Source organism: Sceloporus occidentalis, unplaced genomic scaffold (assembly GCF_023333645.1).
Source record: "Sceloporus occidentalis isolate IW3139 unplaced genomic scaffold, rSceOcc1.0.p SCAF_1, whole genome shotgun sequence".
Classification (NCBI taxonomy): Eukaryota; Metazoa; Chordata; class Lepidosauria; order Squamata; family Phrynosomatidae; genus Sceloporus; species Sceloporus occidentalis.
The window spans coordinates 243,580,129-243,602,391 of NW_028316981.1; the positions used below are offsets into that span (position 1 = coordinate 243,580,129).

The 22,263-nt window shown below is 38.0% G+C and overlaps 1 protein-coding gene across 1 annotated transcript in view; it reads right to left on the reverse strand.

Moving 5' to 3' along the window:
- Positions 1-1,018: 1,018 nt before the first annotated feature.
- The window catches only part of LOC149323690 (solute carrier family 71 member 2-like), a 38,527-nt gene continuing 17,282 nt past the window's right edge, over positions 1,019-22,263 (reverse strand). Inside the window, exons 4-12 of the mRNA XM_089491054.1 lie at positions 19,569-19,696; positions 19,169-19,283; positions 11,799-12,017; positions 10,729-10,842; positions 9,451-9,522; positions 7,777-7,889; positions 6,911-7,008; positions 4,621-4,772; positions 1,019-2,564 (exon numbers count right to left, since the gene is read on the reverse strand). Of these exons, the coding sequence (XP_089347180.1) occupies positions 2,361-2,564; positions 4,621-4,772; positions 6,911-7,008; positions 7,777-7,889; positions 9,451-9,522; positions 10,729-10,842; positions 11,799-12,017; positions 19,169-19,283; positions 19,569-19,696 (1,215 nt within the window). The 3' untranslated portion in view covers positions 1,019-2,360. The remainder of the gene's footprint in view (positions 2,565-4,620; positions 4,773-6,910; positions 7,009-7,776; positions 7,890-9,450; positions 9,523-10,728; positions 10,843-11,798; positions 12,018-19,168; positions 19,284-19,568; positions 19,697-22,263) is intronic.

Here is a 22,263-nt window from a genome sequence, read left to right on the forward strand (position 1 = left end):
AAGTTGAATGGGACACAATGAAGAGTTAGACCTGAAAGACCAGCATTTATTCATACTTATATTACTTACTTAGGATGCAATAGGTGTTGTCAACTTGGTATTACTGCTTTTACTTTGGAGTGATTCCAAGAGGAATCATGGATATGAGATTTATGGGAAACACTTCTCTATACAATAAGGCTTGTGTGCCTCAAATGTTCTTTTGCCACAAAAAATTTTTCCCTTAACATTTTTAATTCCCAACTACTCATATTCTACGTTAGTCATGTAGCATACATAAAATCCTGAGGTAACAGACCAACAAGGTTAGACAGAAGCTTTGGTTGCTTCATACGGTTTTGCCAACTGAGGTTCTGGAACCCAAGAAATCAGCTGACAATATTCACCATAGGATGCACATTCCTAAGTAAACGGGAAGGTAATTTAACACAGCAGAGAAGCAAAACAAGACAAAGAATACATGTGACTTCGTATTCTTCACTCCTTTGTTATTAGGTCAGGTTAATTTTTAGCTTTTCAGACACGGTGTATGTTTGTGTGTGTGTCTCAGAGAGAGGAGCTTGGAAAGATACTTACAATTCATTCTAAGTCCTGGAAACCATTTGTGTACTGAGAGTTCAATGATCACATTTGAGCTACTCTCCATTTATTCATTGAAAGAAAATGGGACTTCTTGGGAAAAGCACTTGCTGCCATTAGATCTGCTTCATCTTTAACCAGTTTAAATTATCTTTAATCTTTAATTAGTTTAAATTATATTTAATCAGTTCTATCATGTACACTGATTTGAATTTTAAAATCCAATTTAAATAATTTTTAATACTCATTTTTATGAAACCTCTAAAGTCTGCAAAATCTTGGGCAAGGAAAGAAAGTTAATGAGTTATGACATATTACTCCGACACTGAGCTAATAATGATGTACCTCAAATTATTTCAATATCCCTTTTGTACTAGGAGAAATTATACATAAAATAGTAAAATCACATCTGAAACATGTATAATATAGGTTGCAAATTTATTATGCATTAGGAAGCTTATTAACTTAAAAACCAAACTGCATAGTACAAAAGGTTTGATATCTTTGCTTAAGGCGGAACAAGTTTCAAAATATATATATATATATATTTAAATTTTGGTCAGTCATTACACAATCCTTTATAAAAGCTGTATATCTGTCAACACCCTCATTACATTTATAAATACAAGATTTACACATTATCTCATCTGGAAAAAGTAAAACTTCTTACAAATATCTACATATATTTCAGTACATATAAAACATTCATAAGAGTACTTTGTTAGACTGTTGTGTAATGATCCTTTTCCACTGCAGCAAAATACATAGAAATCTGTGCAATTTCATAAAATGCCTCTAAAAATTATAGCTTGATACGGTGTAGAAACTAAACCATCTTTTAAAGCCTCTTTTGGAGAAGCATTTCATAATTGTAATTCCAAGAGATTCTTCAGAAATTGATATGAAGGCAGGAGTGAAATTAACAGGTTTGGAAGTGCTTCATATGGCAGATCAGAAGTGACAGATGATGCAGTAAATACACACAAGTCAATGTAAATTGCCTCAGCATCCAGTTAATTAGTTTCTGTGTTAGAACTGGCCACGCAGGAGATGCTAGCTAGTTCAGTAACAACTAATGCCTTCCATCAGTAAAGAATTGTTTTTGCTCATTTTAGATTCCAAATGGAGCCCTTTTTGCACATAGTAAGTTAAGAGTCTTTGGGCATAAGAGTTGAAAAACTTGTAAATAACCTCTATTTCAGTGGCTGAAGTTCTCCTGCAACACTCATCACTAACTAGTTAAGCAATATCAATTCATCAAGACAACATGATAAGTAAGATAATGATGGAGAGATTTCCTAATGACCTTTTTCTATCAGTAACATTTACTTGTATATAATATTTTCCCAAACCCAAGAGGGCTACAAAGGAGTACATATCCAATGGAAAGGCATAATGGAAAAACTTGACTACTTGCTATTTCTTGCAGGGGCTGTGGTCTGTTCACAGTGAATTTAGGTGCTCAGTGTTCAAATGTGTGTTAAGGTATTTTCCAAGATAATGTATTCCATAATTCCAAGTTCAGTATTGGGCTTGATTGGATTTGCACAGATACACAAAAATAACTACTTTGGACTGTTATACAAAACAAAAAACAAAAACACAGTAAGTGGCTGAAATCCTCCCAAATTGGACATCAATGCCCACTTACACAATGTGAAATGTGCAAAGCTTCTGACGAGTCAAAATCTCACTCCAGTAAAGTTATGCTCTGAATTTAGAGCTCAGTGCATGGATTTTGCTTGCTTGCAGTCAATATTAACATTAGCAAAGTCTAGCTCTCATACGCTGCTATCTTGCAGCAGTGGCTCAATGTCCTCATCACTGCCTCGATCTGGGTTGTTGCTCTGGATACTGCTGATGCTGTTGCTGTGCTTCCTGGAACTGTTGGCTTTACTGTGCTCAGGGATAAATAAGGCAACCAGAAAAGCTAGAAGGACTGCACATGCTCCGAATAGGAAAGGCGGGCCAGGTATAATTGAACTCTGGAGAGAGAAAGGAAGAGAGCAAATGAATGGATGAGCAATCTCAAAGGAATCTGTGAGGATGAAATGAAAATGAGGATATGCAAACCTATGTCTAAGCTACCTATGACTCTGTACAGATAGTGTTAGTACAATTACTTTTGTTACACTAACTGACTAGCCAAAAAACCCACATTCAGCCAGGAGTTAAAAATGTTTAGATGGCCTTGGCAGCCATGTAAAAGCATGCGGTTTTCAACAATCCAGATCCTGCCTTGACTCAGTGATGGGGTGATATCTTATCTCTAATGTCTTGCTGAATGGAAGTAGCAGTTGGAAGGAGTCACCAATCTCAATTGTTCTAATTGCTTCCAAAGCTGGTCACAGAACTGTCCTATCTGTATCTTGCTATGTTTGGCAGCAGGTTGCCTGGCCACCCAGAACACCCTGCTCATGGAGGCAGCTGTAAAAGCAAGACAAGAAGACATCCCAGCCAGTTTGCCAGCCTCACAGGAGACACCAAGACGCAACTGGGACTAGGTGTACTCCAATGGCACATGGGACTCTTGAAGGAATCTGGAAAAATTACTTTTTTGACTTGGACTGGGTGGGAACAGAAGGATTAACCTATTCCTCATAGGTACTCTGGAAGGAGGATGGTGAGTAGTGGCAATCCACTTCTCTTTGACCCAAGATCATACCAGGCAAACTCAAGAAAGATAAAGAACTCTTGATGATGTAACTGTACATATTATATAGAGTATACACAATATAAGCAGGTAACAGAAATGAATACCAACTGATACAAGATTAGGAAGATACTAACATCTTCAAATTATCGTATCAATAGCCAGAGTTAATAATAAATAGGAATTATAGGTTATTAATAATAACTTTTATATCACTCTTCTATTGAAAAATGTTTTCCCTGGGAGCACTATTATGACAGGCTTCAGCAGTGCCTTTGCCACAAACTGTAAATTATTAAAAACTACATGATTATAAACAGAAGTGCTGACTCAACCATAAATGTGTGGAAATTCTGACAGCCCCATTATAAAGCACCTCAAATACACCAGCAAAGAGGCGGCTACATAAAAATAAATGGACACACTGTGGTGACAAAGAGAAACAATGAATCACCCATTTATGATAAACACAGACAGAAAAATAAACAGTTAGTCTCAATAGTATCCTCCCCATAAGCTTTTGCTCTCTGAATTCCTAAGGAAAATTGGCACTGCCCCAACTATCTTTTTCCCCCCGTGGAAATGAATGCAATTGCAGAAAAGGTAGCTTTTTGGTACTGGAAAAACATTCTCTTGCACATAAAAGACGTTTTTGAAATAAAATACAAAGTTTCCAGAAGTATATTCAGAATAAACTTCAGAATAATTTTTATAAAAGTCAAACTTTATAAGAGAACTAAGATAATGGTCAGTAATTGTGAATTGCTGCATGTGTAGAATCAAGGGAAACAGTTTCCCACATAGTACCAAATTAAGTTGATTTTATGAGAAGCCATTTTAAAACAAGGATGCCTATATCCAGCTGTAGAAACCTAGCACTGACTTGAAGGGAGTGCAATTCTATAACATCTGTAGAGTGTAGACACGCATTCCCTACATTTTGTTTACATAACTGCACAAGTGTCAAGTTTGTTCAAGTGACTTTATCCAATCATACTATAAAAATGGGTTATCAAATATAACAGATAGTACAGGGTTTTACTGTCAAGAGGCAGAAAAGGGAAAAAAATTAAGACATATCTGTGAACAGTTATCAAAGGTAATGAATTAGGACAACAGCACAAGGAATCCCTCCCAACATGGAAAAACTTTTTCAGAAATTTCTGATGGTAGAGTTCTTCCATATCCCTTTAAGGATGGCATGTGGGCTAAAAACATTTCTTGCATAATCTTATGCTGTCAGGTTCCAATATGAAAAAAGCAGCAACATGCAGATGTCTATAGGTTTCCTACAACCAAGCTAGAACAGCATATGTAACTGGTTTTTACTGCAAACATGTAACACCACAGAACAATTAAAAAGAAACAAGACACCAATCAGAATTTACTTCATCACTTGGATCCTGCATAGTTGTTTTATCTTGAACAGGTGCCAACTCATTAAGTTCCACATGGAATAGGAAAAATATAAAGCCATAAAGAGCAGGGCCAAGACCATTGCAAAGGCCTCTGATTCCAGTTATTATTCCCTGGACAACTCCTGTAGAAAGAAAAGCAAATTTAAATAAAAAGCAAAATAATCTCAACTGACCAGTTCAGTTTTAAAATTATAATACAGCAACTCTAACCTGCACTTTAATGATTTTCAAGCTATCATGTAACTATCATGGTGTTTCAAAGTGACTGAGCATTAAGTGTTCCAGGAGGATTAGTTGCACTGCAAAAAAAAAAACAACCCTTCAGACCAGGTGTTATCTTGGTACATAAATATGTTCTCTGAAATGTAGAGATTTCCTTGTTTCAAAAATCCAGAGTGGCAATTTGATTACTCATTTCAATGGAGAAACCACACATCATGTTGAAGAACTCAGTAACCACTAGATGGCAGTAGCTTGCACTCATTAACTCCTGAAGACCTCAAAAGAATTACTGCAAGATTAATGCTTTGGGTTATTCTGTTTTAACCTGCAAATTTTCTAATTTAAATTATTTTTCAAGTGTTTTTTCTCTTGTTGATACTATCATTTTATTTCCATTCTATGCCATTCAGCAAAATATGTGATCATCTTACCAAAACAGGAAGAGACTCAATAAAATTCATATGGACTTGGGCTCAGTACACACACACACCACATAGATTTTTCAGTCTGGGCATATTCCTATCATATTTTGTGTTGCACAACCACTGGTTTAAGGATTCTACACATTTCTAAATAGGTATCAAAGGGGGGAAACCCCATATATTTTTCCACAGTTACTTCAAAAGATACATCTGCTATATTATTCCCTAACAGGTATAGCACTATTGTGCAGTATTTAATAGCCTAACTGTCCAGCACTATCAGGTATGACACTTGTCTTAGAAATAGCATAGCTGGAGACTGTTAGAAACAGCTATAACTAAGCAGTGGAAACAGTCAGTCACAGAAACCTTACTTTTCTTCTTTTCTGCTTTTTAAATATCTGAAGCTCTTCTAATCTGTGCATCTCTACATATCAGGAGTGACTATTACATTCAGACCTCTGTATTGGTGGTCTTCCCACCTGCAGATTGGAGCATCTGTAGATAGCCCAGTTCTGTTCTCCTCAATGGCAGAGCATGCACACGGCCACAAAACACAGTTGCATACATGTCACACCATAACTGAGTATAATGTGATTTGAGGTTCTGAAGTATTTAACATCTACAGGGATGGGGTAGAGGTCCAGAACGGAAGCCCCTTGGATACTGTACTACCAGCAACTGTCAAGTTTTCCTGGTCTTTTGTCCTCAACCAATTAGACAGGACTTATAATAGTCTATTTGCTCAAAATCAGCCATCAACCAATTGGAAATGAAATTTTACTGGCCTTTTGCATAAGACCACTACTTATTCAATTGCACAGGACTATTAACTGGTCACAGTTATGCTGGCTAACTGTTATCAGAGGACTATGTCATGTATGATTCAGTATGATTAAGGACTTTCAGTTTTCAATTTTTCATTTTTTTTTCTCTCTCTCAGCTAGACTATCTCATACCAATTCCCTGGTCCCAGCCCACACCTTTCAATGATGCCCCCTCCAAAGGTTACTCAATAAGGAAAGTGGACTTCAGCATGTCCCAGATCACAATTTTTGAAGATCCACGTTAAGCAAAACTTATTTCCTATCATGTATACTGTACAAGTAAGATGTATAATGCACTGCTTCCAAAAAGCTAGTGTGTTTTCTAAAGCACAGCTACACACATGCACATGTAAGCTCAAAAATCTAAATCTTTTGGATAAATTTTATGGCACTTACGCATTTACTTTGTCAACAGTAACTGTGATGTTGCTTATCTTCCAAGGTCACAGACAAATTTATGGAATGGTGCACTCTCTATCCGATTGAAAAAAGGTCTACATATTGTGGTTTTGCTATGGTACATTTGCTAGCTACTTTTTAAAAAACTACTAATGTTAAGACCATGTGTGATGTATTTTTTCTTTAATCAAGCATACAATGGCCGTTATATCTGTGATTTTTAAATTAAAATAAAGTACACATGTAAGATGTATAATGTATTGCTTTCAAAGAGCTAATGTGATTTGATACTTAGTAGCCTTGTGAAAGTGGCCAGTAAAGCACACTGATTTGGAAAGAAATCAGCACTTAAAACAATATTTTACAGAAAAAGAAAGTCAATGTATTCACCTTGTTGGTCTGAGTCTGCATTTCGGGACACAAGAGCACTGATTGCTGGAAATGTAATACTTGACATGGCTGCTACAGCTCCTGCTGCCCACATCATCCTAGCAAGACACACAAAGCCAGGCCATGACATAATTTGAAAGCAAGACAAAAGATTGTTTTACAGTTGTTACATGTTGGTAGCATTATATTTAAAGCTAAGATACATATTATGTTTGCTATGAGGACTGGTACTGACCATTGGAAGTTTCCCACCCCAAGAAGCTGCAATAGTTAACAATGCTTACCCCACACAGAAAGATCATCAGTTAGTGTACTTCTCAAGACATGGGGCAGAGAACCTTGCTAGGTAGTGGTCTATTTTATACCGTAAAATGGCTAGATGTTATATACAAACTGCTTAATTGTGCAGATGAAGAAGCATACATAAACTGTATCTTTCAGCCTAACTCTTAAACACTTCCCAACTGTTCAGTTGAAAATATCAAAATACACACTTCATACAGCAAGAGGTTATAAAATATAAGATGAAAACTCTAGAAGCTGAACAGAGGTGTGCAGTATCATGTAAGAATTTCCTACAATGCCTTGGCTCCTTATGATCCCTGGACCTTGCCCAATACTCTCCAGAATAACCAGTTATCACAACCTTCAGAGTTGCAGACAGCAGCAGAACTCTATTCCCCATATATTTGAAAGTGTGCTTCAAAGTCAGATACATTTCTCAGAAACATTCCACCTCCTTTTCAGCCCCATCAGTACCCAAGGTGGCTTACAATAACTGAAGCAGAACAGCTACAGAACAGTAAGAAATGGAGAATTTAAAAGTGCCAACAAAGACATACCTGTTCTAAGACCACTGCACTTACCAGGGTTGAGAACCAAAACCATACCAGGCCAGCTGGAACATCTGAAAACCAAGGCCAAGGAGTACTGTATTTTTATTCCCTATAGACCGCATCAGGATACTGAGAAAAATAGTCTACAAGAGAAAAAAAAAGCTTTAAAATTTAGACAGTCTTAAGCATTATATATTTACAAACAGTCAGTCAACTAGCATGTCACAACTTACCTTCATTTTTAAATGAAGTCACTATAGCCAAATTTGGGGAGAAACTTTCTAAAGAACAAGTATTTTCAAGTTAATCACAAAAAAAAAAATTTACATCCTCTTTTTCAGTAATCATGAAACTACTCTGTAAACAAAAAGAGTATTATCAGATGGAAATGAAATTGAGATATATGAACGGTCCTTATTCCACCTAGTGAGACTACATCTTAGGAACAATTTTAAGGGTAGGCTGTGTTCTTAACTATTGTACTAGCTCTTCCTGCAATTAATAGAAGAACTATTTCTATAGTATTCATGTGAATCCTTCTTGTAACAATCCTTATTAACACTATTTCAGTTCACAACTCTCTCAACTCAGTTTTGTGCAGTTTTCCACTAGCATTTTCTTCCTGTCCTTGTTTTGTACTGGGTTGTGAGGCTTTGTTTTCTTCTCCAATACTGAACTATGTGAGAATTTAGGTACATAATTTTCCAAATGTTTCCATGTTTATATATCATCTCATTGATATTTCAATTTGTGTACATTTTTCAAAGATGTGCATTTCCAGTTGTGCACATATGTATGCATAATTCAAAAAGAAAATAAAATCTGATGCTCACATTTGTTTCCTGATAATGCAAAACTTAAAAAATATGGACTCAGTTTTTATTAACATTCTCACACATCACAAACCACACACACTTGAATTTCTTTCCCATCTCTATTCAGATCTCATGTCATCTTTTTCCTTATATTCTCTTCAGCTGTTATATTTAGAACAACAGAACTCGAGCGGGACAAATTTTTAAGTTGTATTCAAGACAAGCAGATGCCCAATAGGGGTAGCTTCTTAGCCAACCGAAAAGCTATTGTGCTTCAACAGTATTTTGGTAAAAGAACTTATGCTACAGAATTGACATGGCGTCTAGTTCAAATGTTAATCAATACAGGAAAACTGCTACAACATTTACACAGAGCCCAGAAGGCTGCTAACCACAATTTTTGGTTCCTCTGAACCACTGGAAGGCTGCAGTGCCCTGTCACATATGCTCCTGTGGGGATTGGAAGTGACATTTGACCACTTTTACCCCCCCCCCCCTTTGTTCCCTCTTGAAACTGTTTGGAATGGCCTAATCTGGCACTAATGAGTGTTTCATTTCAGTGGACAACCTGAGTTTTCCTGCTAGAAACAAATCTGAAGTTCTGGGGAATGGGGACACCTTGGCGACCCACAAAGGGCCAGTGGGAATCTCCAAAGTGCTACATGCAGGCTATGAGCTGCACAATTCTCATCTTGGTATGGAATCTGAGTGGACTATTTAGAACATGCAAAATCTGTTCTGCAACCCATAAGAAAAGAAAGAGAGCTTTTCACTGTTGATGTACCAGCTTTGGAACACTCTCTCAGCATGAACTTGCAAAGACCTTCATTTTTCCAAGCCTGTTGTTATGAATGTTCATTAAAATTAAGTGTTACAAGATTATGCTTACCTGAGCAACTATAGACAGAATTCCAATAACTGCTATGAATGCTGCAATGCTAGCATATTCAAATTTTATCACCTGCAGGCAAACCGAGACACAGAAACATTTGGACACAGAAACGTTTTGTACAAATGATTAAACGAATGAGAATGACTACACTTATACAAAACTACTGAAAATTAAGCAAGACCCAAAAAGCAACTTTGGGTTATAAGAACGTCAAAAGTGATTCCAGTGGTGGCTGTTACTGTTCTGAAAGGAATTTGGCTCAGAAGAGGTTGAGATCAGGTATAAAGAGTAAGTCAACTTTTGGTCAAACAAAAAGTACAACAGATTCCTTAGTGTCGTGTCCTGTTAGATGGGACATATTTCATATGAGACTATAAATTAAGATTTCTAAAAGGAAATAAACAGAATCACCAACATCATCTAAAGGGACTTTTTTTCTATCAACCATACAGTCACATGTAAGTTATGTCTTCTTCTAAACAGATACAGAAGTACAAGGAGTATGTTTGTTGAGAAAAGAATCATTTAGTTGTCAAGAGACTCCCAGGTGTACACAGGATTTCAGCTTTTTCTAGTTACATCACCCAGTCCTCTATATCCTGTACAAGGATGTCATCAGTAGCTGTTATTTAAGCCTAAACTGTACCCCAATCTGAATCATAAATCATTTCTGAGTTTTCAAAGAATTGCTGGTTGGGAGCAGGAAAGAAATTCATGGGTTTGTTGTTAAAGGAAAAGGGTGTCCTACTGCAAGCATACCATTAGTCATGTGAACTTTGGCCATTGCACTGTTTAAAAATATAAATATTTGTACCAGATCTGTGCACTGAAACCCACAATTGCCCAAGTAATACTAAAACAAGCTCAGCTGTACAATGGCTATATGCTATAATACTTCAGTGAATATTATGCAACTTTTTGCATATTTAATACCTCAAGAACTTTTCAGGGGGAGCACAGACTGCCAGGAATGCCAAAAATGGGGGAAATGAAACCAGGCATGGTTAGAATTCACTTCTGCTTTGGGAAAATGGATTATATTGTCCTTATCAAAGGCTAGACTATGTGAGCAATTTAAAAGTGAATCACTGCAGGAGTCAGGGTGGTACAAAACAGCCTTGGGGACTAAATGCAGCCCCCAGACCATACTCATTCCCCCTCCACTTTAAACCTTTCATTTATTCCTTAGGTATATTCTAAATTTAAGAATTTATCTGAAACAATCTGGTAAGTCAGAATAATACTTTAAAAACACCAAACAACAAAATTACTTACTTGTCTCAAGTACAGAAAAAAGCTAGAATACTGGCCAGCCTCAGGCAGGTACGAAAGAAAGACGGTAATGCAAGTCAGCAAGATTGTGGAATCCTTCCCAACTTTTCTCAATGACTGTCAAAAGATTGAAGGAAAATCAATCAAGGGAAGAAACTAGAAAGAATTACATATGGTTCTAAGGTTTTTTGTTTGTTTTGTTTTATTTGAGGTACATTTTTCAGACTATATTCCACCTGTGGTTCATTTCAAACACCTATTAATGGGCTTTCTTCCATTTATGAGCTTTCTAGGTTCACTTGGCCAGCTGCTCATGGAAACCATGAGCTTAACAAAAATGGACCTGTGGCCATCAAAGCAGTTCTTATGCTTTGTTACCTGAACAACAGAGGGGAGTTTGTTCCTCCAAGAGCTTCATCTCCCCACCCCACCCCCCAAGTTGAGTAAAGAAACACTACAACACTCCTAGTGAGTACAACATGGACACAGTAACAATTGCTATAGTTGCTTCTCTCATATTCAGTTGTTCCCCTAAGACAGGAATTGGGACTGTTAGCATGGTCTGAACTTCCTGGAGACGGCAAATTAGGCAAATGATGCCTGCAGAAAAGCAGAAAGGACTTAAGGTACCACATTTGGCTGGCAACTTGCCCTTCTTCACAAGGTGCACTGGCTTTTCCAAAGAGTAGTCCTGTATTACTGATTGTAGGACAAATCTGAAACAGAAGACTGCACTAATTTCTGCAAGGTCATTTTGGATTTTACCATCATATGGAGTATACTGCTACGACCATACTAATTGTATTTCCGTTTGAACCAGCAATAACAAGACAAAGATAAGCACTACACCTGTGAACTGCAAACACTGAAGACAATAACCCCAGTATGTTGTCCATGGCAACTCAAGAGCTGTTTCTATGGGCAAGTCAAGATTCAAGGAGCTACTTCAGGCATATCTGATGGGATTCGCATTTAGTTAATGTATATAAAACTGCTGAAAGTTTATCTACCTGAATATTGTTTTCAATAAACAAAAACTTTCCTTAGGAGAATGAATGCAAAGAATAACTCACTGCAAAAGGATCTGCTTGTTCCCATGATATAAGGGCTCCCCATGAAGGTGGTCTCATTTTTTCAGGTAGAGATTCTGGTACAGCCAGCAGAATGAAACAGATGTCCACAACAGCTACAACTGTTGCTATTAATACCACCAAATTATCACCATAGAGGGTAGAGAGGTGTGCTCCAATAGCTGGACTAGTTACCAAACTTGCTGCAAATGTGGCAGAGACCTAAATGAGAAAGACAGCTACATTTTAGTACTTTGCTAGAAGAAAAAGTGATATGACATTTATTTGGGGGGGGGGGTGCATTTCAAAACTTTAAAGCAGGGATGGTCAAACTGTGGCCAACAGGCTGCATGAGGCCATTTCCCTATGCCCCACTATTGTTTATTTATTTCACTGAAAATGGCCCTCCCATCCTCTAGGGAACAGGCAGAAATTTAGCTTGTCGTCCTCCCTGACCTGCCCAAACGTCCTTTCCCAAACACAAAAAATATTTTTCTAGAACTAAATTATTTCAAGGATGCCTAAAAATCACAAAGCTGCCCTCCATCCCCCCAGTGTGAGAGCCCCCTTTCAGAATTTGTGTCATGGGTGAGTGAGTGGAAGGTCTGATCCTCACAGGTCTAGCAGCTCCCAGATTTCAGGAAGTTGCCCACTCCTGTAATAATGTGCAGATTTTATGATTTAGATGTTTTTGTTTCACTATACACAGGAAATTGTTGCTCGTATTACGCAGTTTCAGTTATACAGTGGACCCTTGTCCGCTGGGATTTGGTTCCAAGATCCCCCGTAGATAACAAAATCCGTGTATGCTCAAGTTCCATTAAATATAATGACATAGCAAAATGGTGTCCCTTATAAAAAATGGAAAACCAAGGTTTGATATTTGAAATTTATACTTTTTTTGAATATTTTCAAACCATGGATGCTTGAATCCACGTATAAAAAATCAGTGTTTAAGAAGGGCCGACTGTACATGACCAAAAATATGTTTTCTAGGCATTTTCTAGATTCTTCTGCATAATTCTATGGTATCCTTCTGCTGGAGGTCATGCTGCAGGACCTAGTAATGCTTAGAAAAGTGTCCTAAAAATCCCTAGGGAAAACACTTTGCCATTCTGGGTAAGAAAAACTGGGTTTCAGATTATACGCAAAAATCATTCTATACAAAGAGTCATGAAACTGGTTCCTCATGTTGTATGCTGGCCTACCATACATAGAACTCAAATAAAGCTAACCGAACACCTTTATAAGTAACTTACCTGGAAAATATGGCTTCAAAGAAAAAAATGAACAGTGCACTACCATTGTCACAGAACAGAGAACTCTGAAAATGTGAAGTAAAACGAAGCCATTTGTACATGATGATACTGGTTCCCATCTAAAGATAAGCGATTGTGAAAATACAGGAATCTTCCAATGCCACCTAACTTTTCTTAGACTTTTTAGTTTGAAAATTTCACTGTATGTAACTGTACAAGTTGTTTTGTTTCTTTGTGGAGCTCACCAAGGCTTTTCTCTGGCATCAGAAGCTACAACAGACTTGTGTTGCCCATGAGAATCACATGGCCCTCTAAGTTTTGTTGACCTGCAGCTCCCTAGCTAGCACAGCCGAAAGAAAGAAAAGCTGCCCCCGCCCAATCAGTTGCCTTCACATTCTTTAAACTACCTAACTAGAACTCATGTACTAAGTCCCTCGTCCCCTGGTCACTATTCAGTGTCATTTTCAATGTATGGCTCCCTCCTACCTCTCCCACATGAAAGTTCTCACAAAGGCAACAGATATTCCCACTAAGCATGCTTGGGAAGAACATTATGAATTCCTACGGGATGAAACAGACCAATGCAAATCACATTTCATAAAAAAAATCTACTAAAATTTTACACTACTTCTAAGCAGCAGCACATAATAGTCCTAACATAAATTATTTCCTGAAAACCAAATTAAATAAGCTGAGATACTGGCAGACAAATCCAGTTAAGGCTATGGAAACAAACCAAGGTTGGCATCCTGTTGGTTATTCCCAACTACAATAAATAATCCATGTTTGAATAGGGAAAAAAACAACAATGGGGTTTTGGTCAATACTTGTTTATAAACTGCTAGTGGTCATTTGGCAAACTTTGAACTCCTATGACGAAAGCCTTACACTTTCTCCATTAAACCACCATTTTCCTATGTTGTAAATTTACAAATCACTCTATTAAGCCATTTTCTCTGCATAAACCATAGAATCTACTGCTCCTTCTCACTGGCTTCTGGTTATAACGGCAAGGTTGACTGATCTAACTCAGATTTAATAAAGGCGACCCTGTATATTCTCTCTTTTGTATGGTGTTTTATATAATGTGAAGTACTTTAATAATATTAACAATGATAATCTGTGCTAAAATTTGCTCCCTTTCAGATTCTACTCCCTACTAAAACATGTCATTTTCAATTCTTTCATATTTCTGCAATCCTTACAACTGATACTACAATGATTCATCATTCTTAAGTTGGAGTATTGCAATGTTCATCTCTATGAACTTTTAGCTATTTTAAAGCTTCATTTTCCTGTTCATAATTTTGCCACCTACCTCATTTAGTCAGTACAAAGTTTCAATCACATCTCCCTCTTTTCTGTTCTTTATATTAGATTCATTTCTCACTTCACATTTCCTTTGAACTTCTTACCTTTAACTGTCTATATTTTTATATTCACGTTCTATTCCCACCCCCCACCCCCAAACACACTGGTTCTTTTTCTGTTTCAAGCTCAAGTTTTGTCATCAAAACTAGAACTTTTCTTCTCCAAATTTATCACTTTCCCTTCCCTATGCCACATTACTGTGAATCAATTTCTTATAGTGGGTTATTTGGACACCATTAAGTCTACAGGTCTACTATGGATTGAATTGCACTTCGACCAGAAGTCCAAATTAGGAAATAATAGGGACATGCAAAACTAGAGGACAGTTGTTGCAAGAGTAGAAATAGCCTGGAAATCAAATTAAAATCTTCATATAGGGCAACACATTTTGTACTGCAATTTGGAATGAGCATATGTAAACTCAAATAGTCTAACAGACAAAGAAACATTACAAAGGTTTCCTAAGAAGATGGGAAATGTGGGCTTCTGTAATTTTCCACTTGTCTGCACACTAACTATGGCTACAAAAATTCATGGCACTGCCACCATACTGTGCATTATTTTACCAATACTTAGCAACAAAGGCTGTATGTTTGAAGTACCGGTGGGTCTAACCAGCTGTTATTTTCACCTACAGCAGACCCATTTCTGAAACACCTATGTTAGTCTGATTAGTCTAAAGCAACACCAGTGCATGTCTCACCGATTCAACAAGTCTAGTCCAGTCACAACTATTAGATGTGACCCTTTCTCTTCTCAGTAGCCCTTTAACACCATTAGGCATTAGATAGGGAAGGAAAAGAGATGTGCATTTACACTTTGTGATTCACCTTTATCTTCTAAGCACTAATGCACTAGACAAATAATAATAGGGACAGGTAGCTCATGGTAAACTTAGCAAGGTTGGATAACCATCCTGAGAATGTTCACATGATTTTCTTAATGATATGTATGTTCACTTCAATAATGTGAAATACTCTACAGAAGTCACCTTCCTCTTTTACAAACTCAATGGCGTAATACTTCAATAAAATGTTTTTAAGTAAAGTGTTTTTCAAGTAACCACTCTTATTTTGCAGAAGGTGCTGTGATGCTTAAATACTAATGAAGCAGCAAGGGAAATGTCTCTACAGACCTTCAATACATCAGAAGCACGTTACTGTTACTTGGTAATTAGGTGTATTTCCTATAGTGACACTATAACTCTTGAGTGGATCCATTATTTTTTTTAAAAAAACTAGGGGCAGATATGCAGACACTCCGCAACTTTCTACCACTGAGTGACTGCTGTACAAAAGACTTCTTAATGCTTCAATTCTGATAGCAGCAAAGGAAAAATGCTTAATGTCATGGAAGGAAAAGAATTCCAGGAACTTGAGAATCTTTAGAATAGCTGTCTCTAGTAGTTACTGCTTATGCTTTAAGGAGAGGGGAGAGGGGGAAATTCCAGGGCTCAAGATTTGAGGAACAAACTTAAATGAATCAAGGGCGGGATACAGACGGGCAAAAAGGGGTGTATTCATGACGTCATGAAGGTAGAGCCTTCAGACGGGCCTTACCTGAATGCCGCCATGAACACGCCCCCTGCATGCCCCAAGCGGGAAGAAGCGGCATTAAAAAGGTGCTGCTTTTCTCTGCTTTTTTTCCGTTTGATGCGCAGCTGCGCAGCTCCGTCTGTAAGCTGCTGCAACGGTACGCCAGAATTGCTACGCCGCTAATTTAAGTTGCCCATTTAAAAGCTCCGTGTCTGCTGCGTCACATAATGAGTCGGGGTCCTGGAACATGCGCAGTTTGCAGTCAGGCTTTAATTGCAGCGTCAGCTGCCATGCAGGTGTGGAAGCTGCAGCACAACTGCAGCGCATTTTAAGACTCGTAACCCTAACCCTAACCCTAACCCTAACCCTAACCCTAGAGCAACATGTATGCATGCGCTGCTTGGAAAGTTTGGACTTTAAAGTGAGCCCCTACACACATTCCTGTGCCATTTTCACCTAACAATAAAAACCGCTAAAACTGTAAATATTTACATATGTACAAGGGAGGTGATGGGGGATGGCAGGGGGACAGCGGTGGCAGCGGAGACAGCTGTGGCTGTGCATTGCAGATTCAGCAGGAGCGCGGGGACCAAAGGAGAGGAGGCATCCATGATGCTGGTGACACTGGCAAAGTGCAAGCGGACAAGGATGCCAACACCAGCTGATCACCAGCTGGCAGGAGACCACCATTGTTCTTGGGCAGAGCGGGGGGAAAAGTTTTAAAGGGGCTTGGGCACTTTAAATGTGCACATAAGCTTTCTGCCGCCGCTGCTTAGCGCTGCAGCTGCGCATCCGCCAGCCGGCAAAGGAAAAAAAAGCGCCCCGTTTTTGGCCGCCCGTGAGGAAGCTGCCTCTCTCTTTGCAGCGTCCTCCGAGGCGGCGGTTTGGAAACTGCGGGTCCGAAACGGACCCAGGTGAGGCGTCTTCACTGCCCCCCGTGTGGAAGCCCCATCTCCTGAGCCACGCCCCCGGGGCGGGCGGTCTGGAGGCTCCGTATTCAGCAGAATACACCTCCAAGACGTCTTCCCCTGCCCGTCTGTATCCCGCCAAGGGCTTCTATTTCTGAGTAAGTTTCTACATACTCTCAGTCATTTCAAAGGTATATGCAGATTTGCAAGCAACATTTTCACACACATTCTGCTGTTATCACTGTGAAATAGTCAGACTATTACAAGATAATGGATTCTTATTACACTAATTGAATTATCTGCAACAGTTTGGATATGTGCTAGTACTAATATTGTTAGCATCAATAATTTTAATACCTCATACTTCTAATATACCTTTGTCCTTAGTGTCTATAATCCCACATTTAACCAAACTGTGCAGATGCACCTTCATACATCTGATAAATGGGGCTGAAGTTCACATTATAAAAAGCTCACGTTATAATAAATGTATTTCCTTTTTACTGTTGCCAACTCATAGTAACTAACAGCTCAGGCAGTGAGTATAAACTGCAAGGGAAGATCACTGCAGAACACTGTTCTCATGACAAACTGTGGAAAATCACCTGTTCACATTTTGTTCACAGAGGAAGGCATGCACCTTCTAAAATCATAATGTTTCACTTGGAGGGTGAAAAAAAAGAAAGCAAACACCAAATCTAGAGGCCAAGTTACATCTTAACCTAATCCACGGTTTGTTGTTATTACTGTGTGCCTTCAAGTCATTTCTGAGAGACTTAAAGATTAATCTATCATGGGATTTTCTGAGGCTGAGAGCATGTGATCTGCCCAAGGTCACCCAGCAGGTTTTCATGACCAAATGGAGATTCAAACCCTAGTCTCCAGAGTCACAGCCCAATGCTCAAACCAATACACTATGCTAGCGCCATGGTAATCCATTTTTTCAGTACATGGACCAGCTCCCTACCCCCGATTTCCTTCAACCTGAAAGCTCAAAGAACATTATACTGGCAACCCCCATTCTGCTACCATGTCAACATCTGTATATAGTTCTAGGCTCGCCCCCGCCAGAAAAAAAGGGAAATAGTTTTTAAAATGGGAGAGAGATAGATGGGTGTATATGCCTTACAGAACTGAAATCAATGAACGCTTCCCTAAGAATGTCAGCAACCAATGGCTATCTCTGCTTGTAGCAATTAAGGTGTTTCAGATGTCAATTGCTTACCAAATTAGGTAAACAACAAATTACAAATCTAACATTGTTAGTGACTACATAAATAACTAATCATTTTCCAATCATCAAGAAATATCCTTAAACTCTCAAGTACATTAAGCTTCTTCTTTTTGGGGTGGGGACATTTTCCAGCCAGGAGGTTCAATTCTATTTCTGGAAAAAATTCTGGGCAGATTCCAGTGACTGATTGTGGCTGGGGTTAGTTCCTCCCAGTGTGAAGAACCAAAGGGTTCTTCAGTGTATCTTTGCTGGGAGAGTGTCCATGTCTTTTGGGAGGGAACCTTTTTGCTCTGCTGACCTAAAAGCTCTCTGGCTAAGAATTCTAAACACCTCTTCCTAAACTGCTAATCCCACAATACAACAGGAGGTGTGAGGCAATCTAACAAACCAGCAGTATCTGCCAATAGCTGGGTAAATCAATGAGACATACATGTCTTTTTTTTTTTTTTTTTGGACAAAAAAGGACCTATTAGAGACGCACGCTAAAATGCTGTTCTGGTGCCTTATACATTAATGAATGAACTACAACCTAATAGCCAATTTTGAATTTTGGATATATTAAGTTAAACAAGTATCTTCACATCATTCTCTCTTTCTTACAACCAAAGCAAGAAATAGGCCATTACTGATTCTTACTATGCCTTACCAAGAGAATCTAAGTCACAAGCAATCTTGTAAGTAACCTCATCCAGCTCTATACCTTACAATAGGATATCCTACACCTGACTCAGAAGACTGCCAAATACAGTTTCTGGTTTCTTGACTGTGAGCCTAGGAATGAAGAAATCTATGATTCTATTCTTCTTTATTGCATCAGCTCTGAACTTATTATAGCTGCAAAGGAAGGTATTCTTCTCTAGCTCAAAGTCAACTGGATGAACCATAGTCAAACATTATCTGTCCAGCATACAGTTAAAATTTATCTATTGGTACTTCTGTTTTTGTGAAAATGAAGACTTATCCATCAGTGCTATGCACGCTAATGCAAAAAACAAAAACAAAAAAACCAGCTATCCATGAAGCCATACACCTAGATTTTTCAAAGACCTTTAAGAAACTGTCTTACCAGTCCATATGCCGTGCTTCTTTCATGTTCTTGTGTTATGTCTGCTACATACGCAAATATCACAGAGAAGGTAACAGCAAAAATCCCAGATACAGAAATCATAGCGAAATACCACCTGTAGAGTTAAGTGACATTTGTTATAATGTAACAGTGCAGAAAGACTTTTATAAAACGATAACAAAATAATCAATTTAATTATTCTACTAGCTTTATAATCAAACATTCCATTTTGCACATCACAATTAAAAGAAGTGAACCAAGATCCTTGGACACAGCAGCAGTAATTGGATCCTACCTTGAGATAAATCACTTCCCTGAAGTCAATTATCTTTTCCTGAGAGCTCACTCTTCTAGTTTCTTCAGTATGCCAAAAAACCCTACTGTCATTTGTGCCACTTACCATGGACTTATCTTCATTAATGGAATTGGTACACAAGTAAAGAAAACTGTAACCAGAAGGAATGACTTTCTTCCCCAGACATCAGACAGAGCACCTATAAGTGGAGCACTCATGAAGGATAAAAAACCCTAGGAAAGAAACAGAAATGTATTTTTTTACTCTTTTGGTCCCTCTTATGTCTGTAGTGTACCATTTAATCTAAACAATACAGTAATCATAAAATGTATTATCTTCTGGAAAGCACCTACTGTACTAACAAAGAACCATTTAAAGGTCCATAAGAAAGCAAACTGAGAACAGAAATAAAGTTTTTACACGGGTTATGCCAATTTAGTCACGCTACATTGAAGACTTGAGTAGTGCCTTTGAAATTTGGCTATATGCTAGGACAAAGGAGGAAGGATGTTTCCATGACAATAGCAAATGTGAAAGGTGCTAAACAAGTAGAAAACTGTTCATTACAATGGGAGTACAGTATCTGTCTCAGCAGAATCAGACATGCAGTTCATCTCAATTAAAAGTGGCATCTTTTAGCATCATAATATAAAAATGGCCCCAGTAGCAGGAAACGTCACAAAGTCAAAATCACTCTGTACAATAAATCAGAATATAGTGGGCCCAGAGCCTGGAACCAACCTGCCCTACACACAGATGGGGAAGGCATAGCAAAAGAGCAAAAACAAAGTGCAAACAACAGAACTAGAGATGGCAAAAGCTGTAAACTGAACACACTTTGGAAATTATCCATTAAAAATGTAAGAAGTAACAGGTGCCCCAAATATTTCATTTTCTCCCCCAAACCCCAAGACTCGCAAAATTTGTGACTCCCAATAATAATTATCCCATCTTTCAAAGAGGTTTTCAAGACAGTTAAAAGTTTTAAAATAAAACACCACAATTTTGAAAATATATAATCAAAATCCCAAAATCTTTCAATGGATGATATGGAACAGTAAATGGACAAAAAACAATAGAAGTTTAAAAGCCTAGGAAAACAAAATAAACCTGGCATAAGAATGTTATTGAACATAGACACTAACTAAACCTCTTTAAGAAGAAAATTCCAAAATTGGGTTGCTACCACAGAAGATCCTTCATATGCTACTACATGCTACTTTGGAAATCATGGCCTTTATTCTCACCCTAAAATGTGGCAAAAGTCAAATATAAATGAAAACAAACTACCCAAATCTGACATTCCTCACCCATTCTGTTGTCAGTGGGAAAACAATCCCATCAAGAACCTGTGGTATTAGTATAATTAATAATGTGCTGCCTAGTCATATTCATATTACCTTTTGTATTCATATCCTCTTGTATCACTTTATCACAAACATGAAGCATCAATTTTTTGTATCTGGTGCACAAAATGTTAGCTGCTATTTTTCAGCAGAAATCAGTGATATAATTTTCTGGAAAACTTCACAAAACCATAAAAACACTGAAATCCAATTTAACTTGTTTGATTGCATTTAGTAAATAATTAAAAAGATCTCATGTTTGTTTTATATACTGCATACATGTTCTAAGTCTTTCCTTGGTTTGGTGTTTTATCTATGACCCAGATGTTGCCAACAAATTATGAGACCAGCTATGTTGTTTTAATGGAAGCAAAATGAGTCTTGCAGGCCATGTGTAGCCCCCAGGGGTAAAACGAATCATCAAAATATGCTTTAAAATATTATCTAGGGGGGCTTGGGGTTCATTTTCACCATGTTGTGCATTTTTGCCATGTTTTGCCTCTCATACCCTTTTAGGTCCAGGAAGCTTTAAAACTGGAACTATAGTGGTCATTTCCTATTTATTTTACAAAAGTCTCCCCTGTGTCTAAAATCATCCAGGGCCTCACAAAAAACATGGCAAAAATGACACACACACACCCCATGCCACCTATAAGGTGTTGTGGGGCATTTGGGGACAAAAAATAGTTTTTGGCAGGCAGCAGCGTGGTCCTCCATGGTCTCCTTGGGAGCTAATGGAGCCCCTGAGCCTTCCACAGTTGTACATCTCTGCTTTACTCTGCCCACGGATCTTTATGTTTGTAATGCAGTAACTGTGCTGAACACTGAGATACGGGAATGAAATTTCACACACAAACTGAGAACAGTATGCTAAGTTACAAGATAAAAAATAAGAACATCCACGACTGTTTTCTAAGGGGAAAGGAAAATGCAAAATTAAAAAAAAACAACCAAGTTGTTTCCCTGAGCACTGCTGCATTAAAGTAAGGTTGGTGCATGGATAACATTTTGCATAAACTCCATCTTGACTATTGCAACCATTTTCAACATACTATGCAATTTAAAATTCTTCTTTGAAAACGAAGGTATGTAAGCAAAAGCCGATGCATGCTTTCATGTACAAGCCTCCAACATCCAGTTCAAAGAGGGGTAAAAGGCAAAAATAATTCAGTGCAGCATATGAATGGATGCTATATTTCACTAATTATGTGCAAGCTAGCACAAGACTGGGAAAAAATGTTCCCCTACCAAAAACATTAAAAGCCAGATCTGCAGTTCCCTTTAGTTTCCACTTGAGCCTACTTTTGGCATTATTTAACAACAGAGTAATCTGAAACTCAAATCTCTGCCTAAAACTAAATAGCTCATGGAATCCCAGGTTTTTTCTTGAATGAACTAGGGTAAATATTAAAGAAAAGGAACAAGATATTAAGTTGTTGGATGGCACATTACCA